The sequence below is a fragment of the Diadema antillarum genome, unplaced genomic scaffold (assembly GCF_040938485.1).
Source record: "Diadema antillarum isolate AM-2024a unplaced genomic scaffold, OU_Dant_1.0 seq00000992_RagTag, whole genome shotgun sequence".
NCBI lineage: Eukaryota > Metazoa > Echinodermata > Echinoidea > Diadematoida > Diadematidae > Diadema > Diadema antillarum.
This window is the reverse complement of record NW_027271830.1, coordinates 189,410-208,483: the sequence shown is the minus strand read 5'-3', so window position 1 is coordinate 208,483 and position 19,074 is coordinate 189,410. Positions and strand designations below refer to the sequence as shown.

General features: G+C 39.1%; 1 protein-coding gene across 1 annotated transcript in view; it reads right to left on the bottom strand.

Moving 5' to 3' along the window:
• LOC139742254 (putative pyridoxal-dependent decarboxylase domain-containing protein 2) overlaps positions 1 to 19,074 on the bottom strand; it is a 38,148-nt gene that overhangs the window by 4,243 nt on the left and 14,831 nt on the right. Inside the window, exons 7-21 of the mRNA XM_071652833.1 lie at positions 17,468 to 17,631; positions 14,320 to 14,368; positions 13,659 to 13,730; positions 13,065 to 13,094; positions 12,661 to 12,786; positions 11,880 to 11,930; positions 11,271 to 11,351; positions 10,442 to 10,606; positions 10,117 to 10,222; positions 9,172 to 9,230; positions 8,358 to 8,470; positions 7,573 to 7,828; positions 6,720 to 6,812; positions 6,172 to 6,274; positions 4,992 to 5,256 (exon numbers count right to left, since the gene is read on the bottom strand). Of these exons, the coding sequence (XP_071508934.1) occupies positions 4,992 to 5,256; positions 6,172 to 6,274; positions 6,720 to 6,812; positions 7,573 to 7,828; positions 8,358 to 8,470; positions 9,172 to 9,230; positions 10,117 to 10,222; positions 10,442 to 10,606; positions 11,271 to 11,351; positions 11,880 to 11,930; positions 12,661 to 12,786; positions 13,065 to 13,094; positions 13,659 to 13,730; positions 14,320 to 14,368; positions 17,468 to 17,631 (1,733 nt within the window). The remainder of the gene's footprint in view (positions 1 to 4,991; positions 5,257 to 6,171; positions 6,275 to 6,719; positions 6,813 to 7,572; positions 7,829 to 8,357; positions 8,471 to 9,171; positions 9,231 to 10,116; positions 10,223 to 10,441; positions 10,607 to 11,270; positions 11,352 to 11,879; positions 11,931 to 12,660; positions 12,787 to 13,064; positions 13,095 to 13,658; positions 13,731 to 14,319; positions 14,369 to 17,467; positions 17,632 to 19,074) is intronic.

The following is a 19,074-nucleotide window of genomic DNA, read 5'->3' as shown; positions in this document are numbered from 1 at the left end:
TGGTTGATAAAGGCATAGTCTCCAAGCTGCTCACACTTTATTTCTAATTCATTTTAATACTTATTATAGCAAACATATTGTAGCAAGTTAGACATAAAGGGACCTTGTTTTTCTATCATGCAAAGTTCCCACAGAAGCTTTGTCATACAACATCATCTCTGCAGGAATTACAATTAAAGGTGGGATCACACAGATCATCTTCTCTCAAGACATCACAAACAATTTTAATTTGCATCAGCAAGTCACACACAGTGCATAACTGCAAACAACAAGGATCTGTGCAATCACAGTATGTACTCTCATTAATATCCTGCTACATTGATTGACAGCAACAGATTCATAGCAGAATCTCTTTACTAGTAGATATTCTCAATTTCATCTAGAAAACAAAACACAAGCAAACATCTGCAAGGGATTCTGAAAAGACAGATGCTAATCTTATCTAATTAAATGGCTAACATGTGGTGGACAAAGCACAATCTTAAACCCAAGGACAGAACTATTTCTCTAATGGTATTCCAGCATTTCTAAAATGACAAGAAACTTATACATTCCACACACAGAAAGGGGAAGTTAAATTTTTCCATTTTCCACTGCTTAAGTGATGGATAGTTAGGATTGAAATCATGTCTACAACATTCTGACACAAGTGTGTATTTTCAGTTGAAACTGGGTGGAAATCGGCACAGCTTGCAGAAACAGGGCTTCCAGCTATAGACAATAGATATAGACAATATAGTTTATTACTCATCAATTTTTTGTACTGGTGTAATTTTAGTTGGTCAAGACAAACATATCCGTTCTCCATGTAAAATTATATGCCTATGAACTCGGGAACCTACAGTTTTACAAGCTTTAAAGCTTCTATGTAGGCCCCATCATATTTCTTATACTTACTAGTGACATTTTCACACGATATGACCATGTACATTTGTGTCAAGTATATTTTCTTTTTCTTTTTCTTCTACAATCAAAAGACATGATTGTATATATATTTTGTATTCTTGTTTTGTTGTCAATAATTTTGTAATCTCATCATTGAGAAAATGGAAATATGAAATAAATTTGAACTTGAACTTGAACTAGACAAAGCATTTTGAAAACAGAAGCTGCTCTACCCATACAAGGAAAATGAATGAGAAATCACAGGAGTACTTTGCTTTCCTATGACTAAAACATGATAGCAGTCAAGGATCTATGTTGACACAGACTATCCAGATACACAAAGTCATCTCTAGGACACAAACAGACAACAGGAGGGCTTACCACACAGAAGAGTACTACAAATCGCGAGAAACTTCCATCTTCAATACTGATGCTGGTGGGAGGAGACTAATTCTTGACCTTCATCAACATTCCTGGGAGATCATATGTACTGACATGACTGTTACACTGCCTGTACTAACACTCATGAATGATAGAACATGCAATGCAGCTGTCACTGCCTTGATTGATGCCTCATTGTGTGGGATAGATGGAAACATCTTAGTCTTAATACCAGGCCCCAATCATTTCCCATTAGCAAAGTTTGGTTTTTGTTGTCTCACATCTTTGGATAGCATGTCCCATGAGCTTAAAGATGCAATTTGACACTTTTTTTTTCTCATTCATATCAACATCAAGTAGTCATCCAGCATTTACTCAATCTTATCACCTTCATGCAGTAAAAAATCTTGTTCAAAACTTATGTTAGGATAGGGATCAGCCTTCTGAAAGGAATTGAAACAAGCTGTGACCAAACTTGATTCAAGAGAATAATATCCTCTACTGTTTCCCACTAGTACTCGATGGACATAACCGTGATCCGAGTACACAATGCCATGCTTTGAACATTGAAACTTGAAGTGATAATCCCTCTCAGCAGCTTCTTGGAACTATCCTGGGATAGTTCATCATTTGTCCATCATTAGTGTCTGCAACAATTCTTGGCTATGTCATACCCAATATCTTGTGCAATGCAATCAATGTAGTTCAGAGGTCTTCTTCGTCTGTATGGGCAGGGTATAGTCTCAAGGAAATTACATCAGATATGATTTGTTCCTTGGCACAGAAACAATGACCACAAATCATGTTCTGCGACCAGCCATTTAGCAGAGACTCCAACCCCAAGCACCTTCTGATCTGGAGATTCTCCCACCCGAAACCCCTAGCAAACGGGAGACCTCAAGTTGATGTGTGCGAAGTGCGAAGTTCCTAGGGTTCTAGATGTTCTCTGGTGCTATCTAAGGCTTCTTTTTTTTTTCGACATACGATAGCAATAAGTAAGAAATCCTTTCCACTGGGAGACACAGAGCCAGGGTGGGAGAAATCAAATCTCAAGCGGGAGAACGGGAGATTCTGCAAAAATGGGCTTTCGGCGAGAGATCTCCCATCGAAAACGGGAGAGTTGGAGTCTCTGTGATAGAAGAAATGGGTAGAATATTTCCATATTTCTCCTTTTTCCATTCTGTGCTCTCTCCAACCAATATTTTGAACTCTCGTTAAAGCTGGGTGTACAAGACATCAAGCCAGTCCTGTAGGGTGTCTTTCAATGTCCATGTCTTGGATCCTTATAGGAGTATGATTTCAACACGAGCTCTAAGGAAAAGGAAATTGCAAGTTTTGTAGCCCTTGAAACAGTTTTGATTTCCAATTTGACTTCCAACCCTACGGCAAACTTGTAAAACTCTACGGCCTCTGCATTCATTCAATAATGTAACAATCAAGCTATGCCCACCATGTACCTAGGCACTCATACTAGCTGTAACTTTCGGGGCTATTTCATCAGCATTCACATGATTCCTCAACTTGACCTAATAGTAAGATTACTGAGGCACATTGTTACGCCTACTTGGGTGGAACAATGTGCCTCAGTCCAACAGGAAGGCCACGGTAACACAACAGGGAATAAGTAACTCTCTATCTATTGATGATTAGTTCCCAGACATCAGTGCCAACTGCGGAAGAAAGTGATCCAGACAAGGTGCCGATCGACAAGAATGCAAAAGGGGAGATAAGTCTGGACAGGACAGAGGGGAAACAACCAGGCTACCATTTGCAACATCCTAACATATCAATTGCAGCAAGCATATATTCACTGCATATGTAAAATTACAATTTACTCATGGGTGAAATACCCTGAAGTAAGGGTCACCTCAAAATCAAGACGGCTCTCTTCCAATGTTCTCGTTTTCAGTCTTTCATGGTGACTTTCTACACCAGCTGTCTTTCGTATGCTGTACACACACTTTGAGTAGACACATACCATGTCAGCATAATGCACTCATTGGCAACATTATCTAAACTCAAACTGAGTGCCACAGAGAGATCATTCATCTGAATGGTGTTATCACACTCTGGGGTCAGCAGGTCACCAAGGCATCACTGAACTCTGAGTGAGTCGCAAGTGTCACAAAGAAATTTGCACTGTCAAACACAAGACATGCTCTCCATGAAACTCCCTCTAAGACGTCGTCACTGCAGCTGGAAACTTCTCCACCATTAGAGTGAACAACCAAAAGCAAACATACAAAAAACATGCAAATAAATAACAAAACTACATGAAATGAAATACAAAAACAGAAGCCAAACAAAACTGTAGAAAGGTGGTGTTAAAAACAGACTCACTACTCCTCAGTACCATAATTTTTTTTTTAATTTAGTCATTTTCATTTTTTTGTAGCCTTTTGCGTCAAGGACTGAAGGCCTCAGTTCACTCAAATGATATTTAAAACGACAGCAAACAAACAAAGAAACCAAATTAACAACAATATGTGAAGGATCATTCTGAGACACACAAGAAAATGAATGGGTCAGTAAGCAAACTTTATATTATCAATAGTAAACCAACACAAATGTCAAGCACAGCAAAACAACACTGGCATTGAAAGAAAATACAGAAGTAAAACAAAATGATCATAGCAAAGCCTTCAGAGTAGAACAGTAACGCAAAAGTGCAGTACAACTGAAGCCAGAACAAAGAGCCATCTTTTGAAGCACACACAGGGGTTCACTAATGGGAATTCTCTGTAAAAAGAGGTTGGGGGATCAGCTTCCTGGTGCAAGACTGACACGGATTCACATAGGTTTACCTCATTTCTCATTCGCGGGGGAATGTTTACAAAAATCTTTCCATTCCCTTCAATTGGTGAAGACACTATCGTCGCTGTCATAGTCGTTATCAGCCACACCACCCATGGAAGACACAAGGAAGGAATGGTCAGGATTGACCCTGCCAAACGCCTTGGTCTGGGCGGGCACCGCTACCCGTGTCACTTTGGGTCCATTCTGAAGTCTATGGGGGAAGGGACAGAAGCATTCTCACATCACCATGTCTTTGCTAACTTTGTGATATACTGGCTGTAGGTCCAATAAACCTACGAACATTCATCAGAAGTACTCTGCTGGCAATCTCCCGCCGTGAACCTACACAGCCATGGTGTGTCTTTCCCAAACCTTCATATCGCCACCAATTTCAACAGAAGATGCCATTGTCAAATGAACAAGAGCAAGTTTGGGTGTACTGTCCTGTACATAAGACTAGAAGGGTGTGCATAAGCTACTAGAGTGTTTACAGACTACCTCCTTGGCTATTGTTTCCCTCAAGAATTACTCAGAATAGGGGAAAGACCTTTAGCTTAATTCTAGTGTGTGTTCTTTTTTTTTAAAGACTGCTCCATATATGTCACAATGACAATGCCTTCGACACTGTATTATACATGTAGTTACTGTATTCTGCCAACATCATTCATTGTGTACAGGACATCAAGGAACAATATGAAAATCAGATATGCATGGCAAACTAAATCCAAAACTACAATCCTGATAAAGCACTTTTTTGGTCTTGTTTTACATTGACATAAAAAAGAAATACACTAAGTTTTAAAAAAAAAAAGTTCAGTGACGTGTACCGTATATTGATGAGATAAAAGGCATGTCTTTGCGAATACCTGTAAAAACTTGAACTTCTCACCCCTCCACCCCCCCCCCCATTTTTCATTCCCCTGTCCTACCTGGTTGCATTTCCATCACTGCTGGCGCCCTCACTCGCATTGCTATTTGAAGCACTCTCCACCTTCTCAGGCGTCCCCTGGGCCCCATCCGCTGGAGACTCTGTGGGTTGAGGACCGCCCTCTAGGTCGCGCTTCTGGATGGGCTTCTCAGCCGAAGGTGGCGGGCTGGGTTGTTTGGGGGTGGGGCGTCTCTTAATTGGAGAGGTGGAGTCTTCTTGCACCTGCATGTGAAGCTCGTATGTCTTCTCCGTGCTCTCAATGGCTCCTGATTGGCCAGAGCAAATCATATAACAGCATGTCATTTCCACAAGGCACTCTCGACTTATTGCATGATTATTACAATGGCACTGGAGGGTAAAATTGATGGTATATTTGTTGAAGCATTATGCATGACTTGTGAGTCTTTTCACTTTATTTCTATCTATTTTTCCCTCTTTTTTTTTTTTTTTTTTTGGGGGGGGGGGGGGGGTCCTCTAATGTCAAAAGAAAAGCCCATGATGTTAGAGATATTCTTCAGATTTGCTCTCAAGAAAGTCAGTAAGTATTTCCCAAATGAATCATAACTGATTCTGTCAACTATTGTCCGTTGCAATGCCATCATAATATCTTGGAAGTTTACGAGCCAGGAGTAACAAATATCCATATGTTTCTCAGTGACACAAGAGGGGAGTTCAATTGATACAACACATACTCCCTGAAATGACCCCCCCCCCCCCCAAAAAAAAAAAAAAAAAAAAAAAAAAAAAAAAAAAAAAAAGGAGAGAAAGAAACTTCAAAAGTATGATTCTCTTGTACATCCATTCTTTCTCTTCTACCTCACTATGAAATCTTTAGGGCAAGTCAATCAGTCCGGGGCATACTGTGAACAGATGTATTTTCCGAACTGGATATATATCACAACAGAGTAGCCTATATCTGAACAATCAAAAAAGTGTTGATTAATTTCTTCCCTCAGTTCTCCTATAACTGCTTGTCATGCTTTTTGCTCTTTTTCCAAATTTGCATATTCAAGACAATCAGGAGTGATATTAATATGTATGACAGGTTTCAGCAGTATTGTCTGCATAAAAATCTTTGAGGGGAAAAGAAAGGAAGTTTCTAAGATTGAAAGGCCAATTGAATATCAACATCAAGAGCAAACATCCCAGAGTCACAAAGAAGTGCCTGAGATTTTACTTACCAGATGTCAGGTTCAGAGTCCTCCCCTTGACGACAGCCTCCTTAGGGGGTGGGGACCACCAATTGAGGAAAGAGCCAACCAGGGGCACCTGGCGCAACACACCCTGGTGGACAAAGTGAGACAAAGTTTGGTTACTGGGAGGGAGATAGTTAGATCCTTTCTTTATTGACAAGCTGAACTGAAATCAATGTCAAAGAGACCTCCAGTTACATAACTTTGTGGGGGTGGGGTCTTGAACATAACTAGGCTGATTGCAACATAACATTAGACGTGTAACAAACAAATTCAAACATTTGATCGCAGTGTATCACTTCATATTGTTTCTCAAAATGGCTCGAGTATTCAGATAATCGGCAGTACATTGAAAAAAAAAGAAGACATTTGAGGCATGCTCATCATCTATCTAACACAACATTGAATTTTCTGTTTGGTGTGTGAAAGTAAACTATGTTCATTTTAGGGTACAGATGAGATTTGAAATGACAATTGCCGAGGATCTTGTACAAATAAAAGTTTAGCTTGTGCCACTGTGGAAGCATATGTCTCACCTCTTCCATAAGCTTGTTCTCATTTTCTTTCTCTAGAGCTTTCTCTGCCTCCTGGATTCCCTTCAATACCAGCTCAGACATCGTCTCAAGGAACTGTAACAGCAACATGGCAAGACAAACAACAAATTGCTATGGAGATAAATACCAATGACAATGGTACTTCATAGCATCTGTTAACATCAATCTGGCGAACAAATATACGAAAAACAAACAAACAACAACCCATATCTCATGAGATTAAGCGTGCCATTACAAAAGGGAAACATGTGACTCATACAAGCAGCTTGTAAAACATTATCAACCAATGAGCTTTCCAATGTTCATCTACAGGGGATTAAAATATAGAAGAAATAAATGTGATCGGCTATGGCCAAGCTGTTTTGTAAGTGGTTGTCATCGGTCACAATTAGTCACAATTTTAACTCTTTTTTCAACACCAAACATGGTTGTCTTTGATATGAGATGAATCAGTCACAGGTGGTGTCAACAGCCACTCCCGTCAACTAAGGATAACTTTTGCGTATCACTGCATTTGATTCACACAATACCACCACATTGAACTACAAAGTTGCAATTTTCGGAGATGCAGAAATGACTTATTCAACTAAGGCAAATTCAATGATTATGTAAATTCTTATCGGCAAACTTCTTCCCCTTTCATTTTAGCTGAGTCTACACCTAACTATTCCCACCAACAGACAGCAGATAACAGCAATTTATAGACAATTTTTTTTTTTTTTTACTTGGGAAATGGAGTCCCACCCCTCATAGTGTAATTGTTTCAGAACAAGTCTACACCATTCTTAGAGATCACAAATATCTTAAAATCTACTGTATGCATTAGCAAACAAACCTGCGAGGAGTCCTCCAGCTCTCGGCCAATGTCGCAGATCGCATCAAGGATTTCTTCCAGGTTGGCATCACCGTCGACCACGCCCACCGCCACGGCAACCGTCTCCTCTGATGTGACAGCCTCCTGGTATAGCCCCCTCTGGGCGGGATCTGCTCCTGCCTGCAGCCGCTGGACCAGCTCTGTGTTGAGCTTGCTGATCTCCCGCTTGGTCTGCTCAGCCTCTGGGTCTTGGTTGGCCAGGTAATCAGGAATAAATCTGTTCAGGGAAGGAGTAGAGACAGGGGCAAAAAACTTGAAGGAATTATCATATGTCTGTATATTAATTCAGGCTTTGGTCTTTTGGTTTGGTACTAACAAACAGAGGGATCCTTTTAATGGTTATCTTTGTATTTTGTCTCTGGTTACCTTTAAATGTTCATTACACTTTTTTTTCCATGCATGTGGGCTGAACATATTTGTCTATCTACAGTGTAAACATGTTGATTTTTGGCTTTGAATCAAACTTATCACACAATAACGGCATTGACATTCACTTTTGAATAGAATGAGTGTATTTGTCTTTATGGGATACCAAATAATCAGTCCTGGACCAGTTTACATTATTTACATGTTCCCCCCCCCCCCCCCAAAAAAAAAAGTATATAATAACGACATATATGTCCATATAAACAGTAGGCATCATGTCTTCTGTTGCCACAGTCACACATACATGTTGTCCTCCACCAAACCTCTGGATTCTAAAAGCATACAGCACTATTCCTGAGAACTCATATCTGCTAGCTTACTGCACAATGCCAAGTCCTGCGTGTCTCTCACTGTCCACCACACTCAAGTTCTCCTTTCCAGCAGCCAGCTCCAGGAATGGTCTTCGCTGCTCTATTGTCAGGTTCAGCTTTGCCTAAGAGATGGAAACATACAAGCCAGCAAAATTATATCACCCTACTCTGGAAATTACTTAATCACAATTTGGTAAACTCTATTCTATACACATTAAAGAAATACAAATTTGTTAAGAAAAGGAAAGCTATTGGATCTGTCAACAAAGCACAATTTGGGTTTCTCTCTGTATTTATGCTAAACTTCACATTGTTTCAGCCATAAGTCAATTCAACCTACAACTTTTACTGATTAATGTACTACTACCTTCATTGGTCGTATGATGAGCATAGATCCAACACTGTGCATGACAATTCCCACAGGCAGCGAAACAGTATTTTGCAAAGTCTGAATACACTTTGATCATATTGAACATTGCATCATGTCAACTGTACTTCTAATCCATTGTCTATAACATGAACGAATGCCAAGCAGCCATTATTACATAAAAACCCGACTCCCCGCCAAAAGGATTAATCTTAACAGTTTTTGTAAATGCTATATATTGGACATAGATCAAAAGGAAATTTTGAAATCCTGAAAATGCAGAAATATATTCAGAAACAAAAGGAGGGGGAGGGTACAGGGAAAGAAGGTTCATACATATTTATCTACATGCTTAAAGGGGTAACACTGTAGTAATAATTTAAAGTAAAGATAATTGTGACCTTCATAGTAAATGTCGTCAAGATGATTATGATGAGATTACATAATCATACTCACAATGAGAGTCTTCATGGTTTCCATGAAGCTGTCAATGTTTTCTGCCTTGGTTCCTCGATCTGAAAACACACAAGCAGACAGGAGAGATGGGTAATGAGATTAGAATAACACACTACATTACAGAGTTTGCCTCTTCAATGCGCATTAGTAACAAGAAAGTAAGTTCTACTTGACTTTCAGATGCCATGCACTCATAAATAATAATCATAAAATTCTGGTACACATGTGTATTCTTTCTTTTTCTCCTCTCATGTAAATGATAGTATAAAACTGTTCATGTCAAAAACACTCAGCTACACTGATTTCACCAAGACTGTAATGATTGCTTTCTTACCAAAGCATGTAAATGATCATACACTCAAATTTACATAGGGGCCTAATCTGTTGTTACTTTTTAAATCTTTAGACTATGGGTGCGTTTGAGCGCTCAACTAGAGCGAACTGTACCGTACCGTACCTGCGCCAGAGGAGCGTTCGAACGCTCCTAAAGTGTACCGTACCGTACTGAGCCAAAAGTGGACCACTTCCCCGTGTGCTCCAAAAGCGTACCAAAGCGTACCAAAAGTTTGTTGTAAAGCATGCGCGTATCATGCGCATACGTCACAATGCAAAAACATCATTCTCTTTGTTCTGGACAGCTGTAAGTAGTTCAAGCGCCAGGGGTGAATGACATTCTTGCTACAAACAAGCGTGACCTTTCTAAAAATAACTTGTGAGTACGCTTTCTCCACAGAGCGCTCAAACGCTCCAAAATTGGCATGGTACGGTACGGTACGCTTTAGTTCAGTTCGCTTTGGTTCGCTTTAGAGCGCTCGAACGCACCCTATGTCTGGCATACATTATTGAAGAACAAAAATTCCCAAATGCCACGTTTTGCTGAAATGTTTATTTGACACATGTGGACTTTGTGTCCCACTCCATTTAATCTGCCATCAAATTACTTACATGGAGCACTTGTAAGGGGACTGAATCTCAGGCAGACACCTTCTTGGTCACCTTCCACAACGTCCAGACCAATCTTTGTCTCCAGGTAGGCCAGTTCTTGACCAAGCTTCAAAAGGGAAAACAACATGAGGAAATTCCATTAAAAAAACAGAGAATCTGCATTCTCATTTATGCACTGCACAGGGATGGCCAGGATATAGGACATTATAGGAAACAGCACTTGTTTGAAAAAGATTTGATATTTTCTGATTTGATTTTTTTTAAGTACCCTGCAAGGTTCGGCAGCCCCTAATGTGGAAATCTTGTCACTCCTACAGCAGCTTACCCATTCATTGAATGCATCCAGCGTTGGCTTGGGCAGAGTATTTGGCTGCTTCCCCTCGCTCTTCTCCTCCTGTCCTGCGGCATACTGAGCGTACGGTCTACCGGGAGCTTCCATGCCATCATCATACTTAAAAACTACCACTGGTGACACCACGTCCACTTGAGACTGTACATTGTCAATGAAAACAAAAATGATAAAACATAACAACTATTCACTCATTGAAATAAAATTAACACTTTGTTGGTGACTGTACCCTTTCTTTTTTTATGTGTATTATATTCAGATCCAGATTCTTTAATGATCCGTGTTGTGGAAATCAAGCTTCTGTTGGCTTCACTGTGCAATGAAATACAGCTCAATGAATATGATGAAAGACAAACTCTACTGAATATGAAGCCCCAAGATACAAATTGTCAAACATAAGTCTTAGATGAATTTTGTGGTGTGACGAAGCATAGCGTTGTGAAGTATTCATTGTGTATGCATGAAACTCTGTGCATGACTTTGCGACAATATCTAGCCTGAATAGCACATCATTACCTGTCATTTCACAGTCAGCAAAGGAGGAATTAGATAATGCAGCTATTTTGTCAAAGATTGCTCAATGACCAATACATGTAACCATACACATAAACATTATTGTCTGTAGGCTAAAAAACAGACAAACAATATAACTCAGACTATACTGTCTGACTACTCACTCTTATGTACATACATCTGTAAAGAGCACTACAATAACACCATAGGACTTGCAATGGAATGTCTGTGTACACTACAGTCACAACACTCACATACACGACAATAATTACACTGTTCAGATTGTACTTACAAAGACTTGTATCGCCTTGCTGATGATTTCAGTTAGAGAACCTTCCAATGTTATCTCTTTGCTTGGCTTTGATTTCTTCTCCTAAATAAAAGACAAATTTTGCACCATTTAAACACAACATAACTTATAGCCCTTGGTTATTATTCATATTGACACAATTCACAAATTTTGCAATGCACCCAACTATACCAGTCTTATATTTCTATTTTTGAAATGTACACTTCAAATACAACGGAACAAAACTGAGTTAGCCTATAAATGACTTTATAATAGATCCCTCATTAATTCTTCATGAATACTAGTAATCATGGTTTCATCCATACACTAATTATAACTGGAAAACATAGGCTTCAAAAATGTATCTACAATGTGTACCCCTATTGAATATCCTGTACATCATTCCTTTGCAGAGACCTGCTAAAAGAGATAGAATCACACAAGGCATATGGAAAGTAATTCATTCGTTACCAAAGCTTGATTATTCATGTAACGAGTTCCTTCTAATACTAATTTGGCAAACAACAAAAGGCTGAGGATCAGATGATCCCTTGATTCTTCTAAACTCAAATCATAACAATCAGGTAGGTAGCAAAGTATAGAAGAACTTACAGCTAAGTTGATAGCACCTAATGAATTCAGTCTTTGTGACATCTGTTGACTCTGTGAGGACAAAGAGAACAAGGACAATGCATTTAACACATGAGAATAAATGGAGTTGGTTCTTGGTGAATACAGGAAATATGATTATCTGGATATCTATATGTAATGCCCTACCGAAGAGCAAGATACTGAGAAGATAGAAGCATATTTATGCCATTTCAAATAGTCTCCAGAACATTCTAGACTGAGAGAAGACTTCTGAAATCTACAGAATGCTGACAACTATTGATTCGTTTTGTAGTAGAATCTGTGGAATTAAGCCTTTGAGATATCTTGAGATACTTCAAGATTAGACAAGCCTGCATATGTTCATAAAGCAATTTTAATGCTAACTGGTGATGGCTCAGGCCAGAAATTGTAAAAATTTAGCTTAACCCTAACTAGGCCGGGGGAGGGGGGGGGGGGGGGGGGGGTTGGACTTCTCTCTGGGGGCGATCCCATCCCCTCTGATCCATAGAAAAGTCACGTAGTGGGCATCCAACAGTTGCACCTGATCGCCGCTAAGTTGCATCTGCACGGGTGGTGTCGGTAGCAGTTGCTGGGTTTTCGACATGTTAAAAAAATTCGGCACCCTCCGTCTTCTGTCAGCCACAGTCGCACACAGAATCACATAGTGAGCACACCCAGATCGGCCTTGATCGCATAGATTGGGCCAATTCACAGGCACAAATTGCACAGTGGGCATTCAGCTTTAGTGAATGACCTTAGACAGCAAAAGTGGATGACTTACCAGCTCTGCTGCATGTTGCAGCTTGGAGACAATGCCGTTGTGTCCCATGCACTGCAGGCCAAGCCAGAGGGGCAGGGCACACAACCTCTCCTGGGGCTGGGAGGAACATAACCCAGCTGCTAAACTCTGTCACAAGATGATAACAGATAATACAATAATTTCTAGTACATGATACATTATCTATGCAACTACCAGTGATTCATGAGCAAATCAAATAATCTTTTAAGAATTGCTGTAAAGATTGACATTATTGCTACTAGTTTTGGACAACTCACAATTTGTCTTGACTTTCAGAGATTGATGTCAAAAAAAAAAAACAACACACACACACACACACACAAATCAACATATTGAGCAAAGTATTTTTACAATGCCCAGTGTGAGACTTTCAGGTTGGTACTTACTAGTGCTGGATCTGCAGTTTTGTACAATGTCTGGCATTGGTGAAGAGTCAAGATAAATACACACACAGATAGAAATGAATGAGGTTAACAGAACTTCCTACATCATATTTTGTCAGTCTCTAGTTGTGTCTGCATGTTCCTTCACGTAAAGTTCTACAATAAGAATTATCTCTGTGTTGAAGAAAAGAAATGTCAGGATGTACATTCCTTTAATATCAAAGTGACATAACTAAAAAATGAAAGCAAAATTATGAAATAATTTGTCAGCAGGCTTCTTACAAACAACAGCCCAGGCATACTAAAAGCATGCCTCCACATGTAAGCATGAGCGAAAGACTAGAAGTAAACTTTGTGACTACCCATATTGATGAAAGCATTCTGGAACGGAACTTGTTATGACACTCAGCTTTATTTACACGATGAAGCACTTGATCACACACACTGTCATGGTCCCTCCATGAAAACATAAACATTAACATACAGATGAGATAAAAGCACAAACTTCTGATGCATAGCAGCCATAGAGAAAGTCTGGATAAATGTTTCATCCTTTTTTAACATCTGCTTGTCAACATGGAGAGTTGAAAAGGATACAACAGATGGAGTCCCTGGAAGACCCAGCCAGACTCCTGGCTGTATAGTCATACTGTTTACTCTTTTGGCAGCCTAGGGAAAAGGAAAAAGACAAAGAAAAAAAAAGACATAAGAAAGGAGTTGTTCTTGACTTGACTTGTTCTTTGACATCTTCAACCAACTCCATTTAACTGCTTTCTTTTCCTTTCTCACTACTGTGCCTTTAAACCATTCATATCAATTTTCGTTTTACAGTCACTCACTTTGTCTGAGGGGACTTAAAAATCCTCAGTCTTGTGGTAGCTTGCTTTGAAGCATTCATTGTTTCCCCAGCAGCCATATAAAACATGTCATGATACACACCATTTTGGCATAACATTTTGGCATACATTAGCTACATCTGATGTTCTAATCAGTTCTAGTGTACGGAGAATGAAACATTATTCACTATACCTGATCATTTGATCTACTCAGTGATTAAATGTTTCGACTAGATCACTCCAGGCACAAAGAATGATGGGCATACACACACACAGTCATCAAACTTTCATGGTATCAATTTGTAGCTGTTAGTATTAGAGACAAATTGCCACAAGCCTTCTTTGAATGACTTTTGCACCAATATAATCAAAGATATCATTGATTCAGTTTTGTGTTTAGACACTATCAGACTTAAACTCACCAGAATTGAGGAAGGCACGGTGCTCAGTGCTAGCGTTGCTAGATTGTGGCTGTACAAGTGAAAGAATGAAAAGAATGACATGGAAGATGCATTAGGGAGAGCTTTACACAGATGATAACAAAGTTCTGTTTCCCATTATCAGTTTCGGTCATTTTTCTTTTTAAAATGTTCTCATCACTTTCCTGCATCCACTTGACTCCTTTATCTCTTAATTTGATCATAAAAACTGGACTCTCATGACTCCTATTTTTTCAATACTTATCAAGACAGATTCTCCCCATCCCCTGAAATCAAATGCAAGACACAAATGTGACAAAGAGTTCAAATTTGTAAGAAAGAAACAGCATGAATACATAGTGTACAATGACGGTGGAAGATCACAGAATCACATGGCAGGAGTGTAAGAAAAGTCACACCTAGCACACAAGTGTTGCAATTTCTCCCATACTCATGTAAAAAGAAGAAAACAAAACAAAACAAAACAAAAAAAAACAAAACAAAACCAAAAACAAAAAACAACTAGAAATGTCGCTATGGCGACTGGTATGCCTCCGCCATAATGCATGATTCTCCTAATAGGTCTAGATAGTACATGTGGACAATGTGTGATTACATTTTCACAAAATTGGCAAAATATTAAAATGACAAGTTTGTCACAAATGTGTTGAATGTTCACCTTCCTTGACCTAGGTTTAATTGGATGAATAGGAGAGCATGTATTTGGGATTTAAGGACTTTAACTGGACTTTGACCCATTCATACGTTTAATATGCATTGAGTATTAAATGTTCAAGGTATGGAGAAAAAGTGTAATTTCTGTATTGAATACTAAATTGTTACCATTTTCATCTGGCCTTTGACCCTAAAATTCATAAGATACTGTATACGCTATAATTTTCGCGTACATAAATTTTCGCGAATTGCCGCTGTCACACATTTTCGCGAGTGGTTAAATTCGCGATTGGGGAACCAGAAAAAATATGAAGTGGCAAAGAAAGTGTGAGTTTTCAACTTACTAGCAAATAAGAATGATACCAGTTATACACTGCATGAAAAAGACTTGCCAAACTCTGCGAACTAGTAAGTTAGAATTCAACATTTTTGAAGTGGTTAAGTCCATCGCGCTAGATTTCTGACGAGTGGTCCCCTTGCGATAATGGATTGGCTCTCTACAGTATTCGTAAGTAGACGTGGACGTGCATAAACAAGCTTAGCCAGTATGGTCTGTTCGGTAAGCCGTGACATGGTATACTAGTACTGAAATGTTCGTATCATCAAGGCAAGGAATTCATTTTGGAAGGTAATATTTTCGCGTGTTGTTAATTTCGCGAATAGCTCCCTTCTCGCGAAATTCGCGAAAATAAAACCCCCGCGAAATATATAGCGTATACAGTAATCACTGTCAGGCAGAACATGCATAAATATGTAGTACGTTTCAAGATAACTCGAGCCACTTTCGAGATATGGAGCAAAAACTTAGTTCAGCACTTTCACTTGATCTTTGACCTTTTGACCTTTGAGGCAAAAACAAAAGAAAAAAAAAACTTTCCAGAGAATCTCTATTAGGTTATACATGCATACACCAAGTGTAAAAAAAAAAACAATCATGCTGGCATTGTATAACCATGACAGAAATAGTAAAATTTTGGAGTGTTGCCCTTAACCTTTGACCCCTGACCTTTGACCCCATGAACCAAAAATTCTCTAGATAATCACTGCCAGTCAGTACATGTATATATACTATGTTCCATCAAGATACCTTGAACAATTTCCAAGGTACAGAGAAAAAAGGTGAAGTTTTAATATTTTTACATGACCTTTTGACCTTTGACCTCATGACCCAAACTTTCACCAGAGAATCTTAATTGGGTAATACATGTATACACTAAGTTTCAAGAAAATATCTTCAGGCATTGCATAGATATGGTGGAAATAGTGAAATTTGATGTATTTGACCGTGACCTTTTGACCTTTGACCTTGAGCATGTGCACCCAAAAGTTGATAGGCTCAACTTCACCCCCTAATACACATACATGCCAAGTTTCATGAGGATACCTCAAAAGGTTTTGATAGTTACCCTGTCCACAAAATTCATTACGGACGGACGGAAGGACGGACGGACGGACGGACAACCCGAAAACATAATGCCTCTGGCACCACTTCGTGGCGGAGGCATAAAAACTTCACTCTGTACAGTCAGGTGATCCCAACACTGCAAGCCCTTGAGGCTTTTATGGGACACTTTTTTTTTTCACTTTACTACTACCATCTATAGCTGTCAAAGTACTATTCCCTTTAACCCTTTGAACCCGAAAGGCCGGAAAACCGGCCGCGCGCAGAACGTGCAAATACCCTAAAGGCCGGTATACCGGCCAAAAATCATGTGACTTTGATAACTTGAGTTTTAACTGTCAGGTGACCCCCTAAATATGACGCCATCTCACGACAACGATGTGGAGAGATTCTTCGGTCTATACTTTCGTTGATTACGGTTTGGATTTGCAAGTTTTGAGCTATAAAAAGTGGCAAAAAGATGCTATTCTGCAGAGGAGGCTCGTGCGATAATCTTAGGTGAATCATCTGGTGATTATGAGGAAGCTATTGACAAGTCATATTATAGTCAAAGCAGTGATTTTGAAGATGAAACGGACACAGATGATGAGCTAGATGCTGCACAAGGTGATGTACAATCTTAGCCGGGTACCAGCGGGGAAAATAGCAGCTGAGATGCCGTTAGAGCTGGAGCTGGAGGTGATCATGTTGGTGATCATCGAAGTCAAGGGGGCGTGGCACAGTCAGGGAGTGAGGTTATTGTTTTTATAGCTAACATAATTATTGTTGATTATCATTATGATTATAATCATTATTGTCATACTGAGCTACAACTGTATTATTGCAGCTCAAATAAAATTTGAGTAATCATAACCACACTTTACAGACCTGTGGTTATTTGTTTTTGTAGTATTTTTTGTATGTATTACCAATGTATTCAGTCATTTAGCAAAATATGCTCAATATGTGCAAATAATGCAGGGTGAGGGTCACGACCATCTCAAATAATTCAGGGTTCAAAGGGTTAAGTTGTATTCAAAGGCAATCATGTTTCATCCTCAATCAATCCACTTTGACTCTGATTTCACTCCTCACCCCTCTACATGTAGCCAGAGGCTATGTTCGTCACAGATGGTGCGCAGCCGGTTGAGGTTGTCAGTGTGGCCTGCCATGGGGGTGCCAGCATTTGCTACCACCATGAGAGGGGTCTTGGAAGAGGATGCGTCATCCTTGATCAGTCGCTCCAGTGTGGCAATATCCTGCAGGTGTAAGGAAAAAATGACGAATATCTTGTAGAATGTTTACTATTTGCCTTCTATACACTCTCCCTACATCGCTTCCTTCCTCCACTCTCCTCTTTCTAGGGTCTTCTTTCACCAAACAACAGCTCCTTCAAGGACTATATACATTAACATATGGTGTTATCGCAAACCTCTCTTCCTTGTTATTTAGGAGCTTTCTCACATTTTACATAACTAGGTAGTAGTACATGCCTTCACTGACAAAGCCACTAGAGGGTCTAATATCTAATAATGCATATGGCAGCCTGGAGTTAAGACTAACTTTACTCATATACCACAGCATGACTGATATAACAATTTCACTACTACAATCCTCAGATGACTCGGAAACACATAAAGATTTGCATATTATGCTGTTCTAACAATTCATTTCAATGTAGTTTTGTTTTGTTTTTTTCCTTCTGAGGATTTTGTAAAAGGACTGACAATAACAAAATAGTCATTATACTAAAAACTTGCTACATTGACACAATGCAATGTATATAATACAACAAAGGTGCAAGACCCCTAACTTTGTTTCTTAAAAATGAATGATAACTAATTTCTCACTCTGTCACAGTGATTCTGTATAACAAATTTAACTCTCAAGCTCTCAAAATTGTCTTGCAAGTCAACATTCACAAAATGTCATTGTCACAAATTCTTTTCTTGATCCCGAAGCTGGAGACCCTTTGATCTGAAACTTTTCACCAATCATCACCTGACAAAGATTTTGTTACAGTGGCACCATTCAAAATATAATATATTTAACTAATGATTTCCTATTCCTGTGGATTGACAATAACATTTGAGGGTCATCATAGGTTACATTTTATTTTGAAATTGAAGGACAATACACACTACCAACAATCAGCAACTGTATGTAATTTCTTTGGGATTGAGCTTTTTTTTTTTTTGAGGATGACAGAATGCACAGTGATCAAATGGTATCACTGCTATGTCTCACAGTACCGGTAATCATGATTGGAAGTTTGTACATGTGTGCACACAATGCTACAACACACACAAACACATGCACCACCATGCAAATCATTAACTCCATGTTCTAAAATAATTTCGTTGTGCATTCCATACTCAGACTTCATTTCATTGATAATCAAAAGGGCACAAATTATTTAATGAATTCTGATGAAATTGTGCCATTGCAATGACAGGATATCTATGAGAACCTCAATGTATAACAGCAAAGTTCCTTCACAAGAATTGAAAGTAAAACATATCAAAAGAATGCATTCATATCCCTTCAATAACAAATGTCATTTTGTGGCAAAGAGTAATGAAAAATTGCCATAATGTCTTATGTGCATTTAAGTGACATTAAAACGGTGAGTTAACAGGGACAAGCTGCTCTGTAACTGCCATCGGCACATATTAAGTTAATGCCTCACTAATCACCATTGT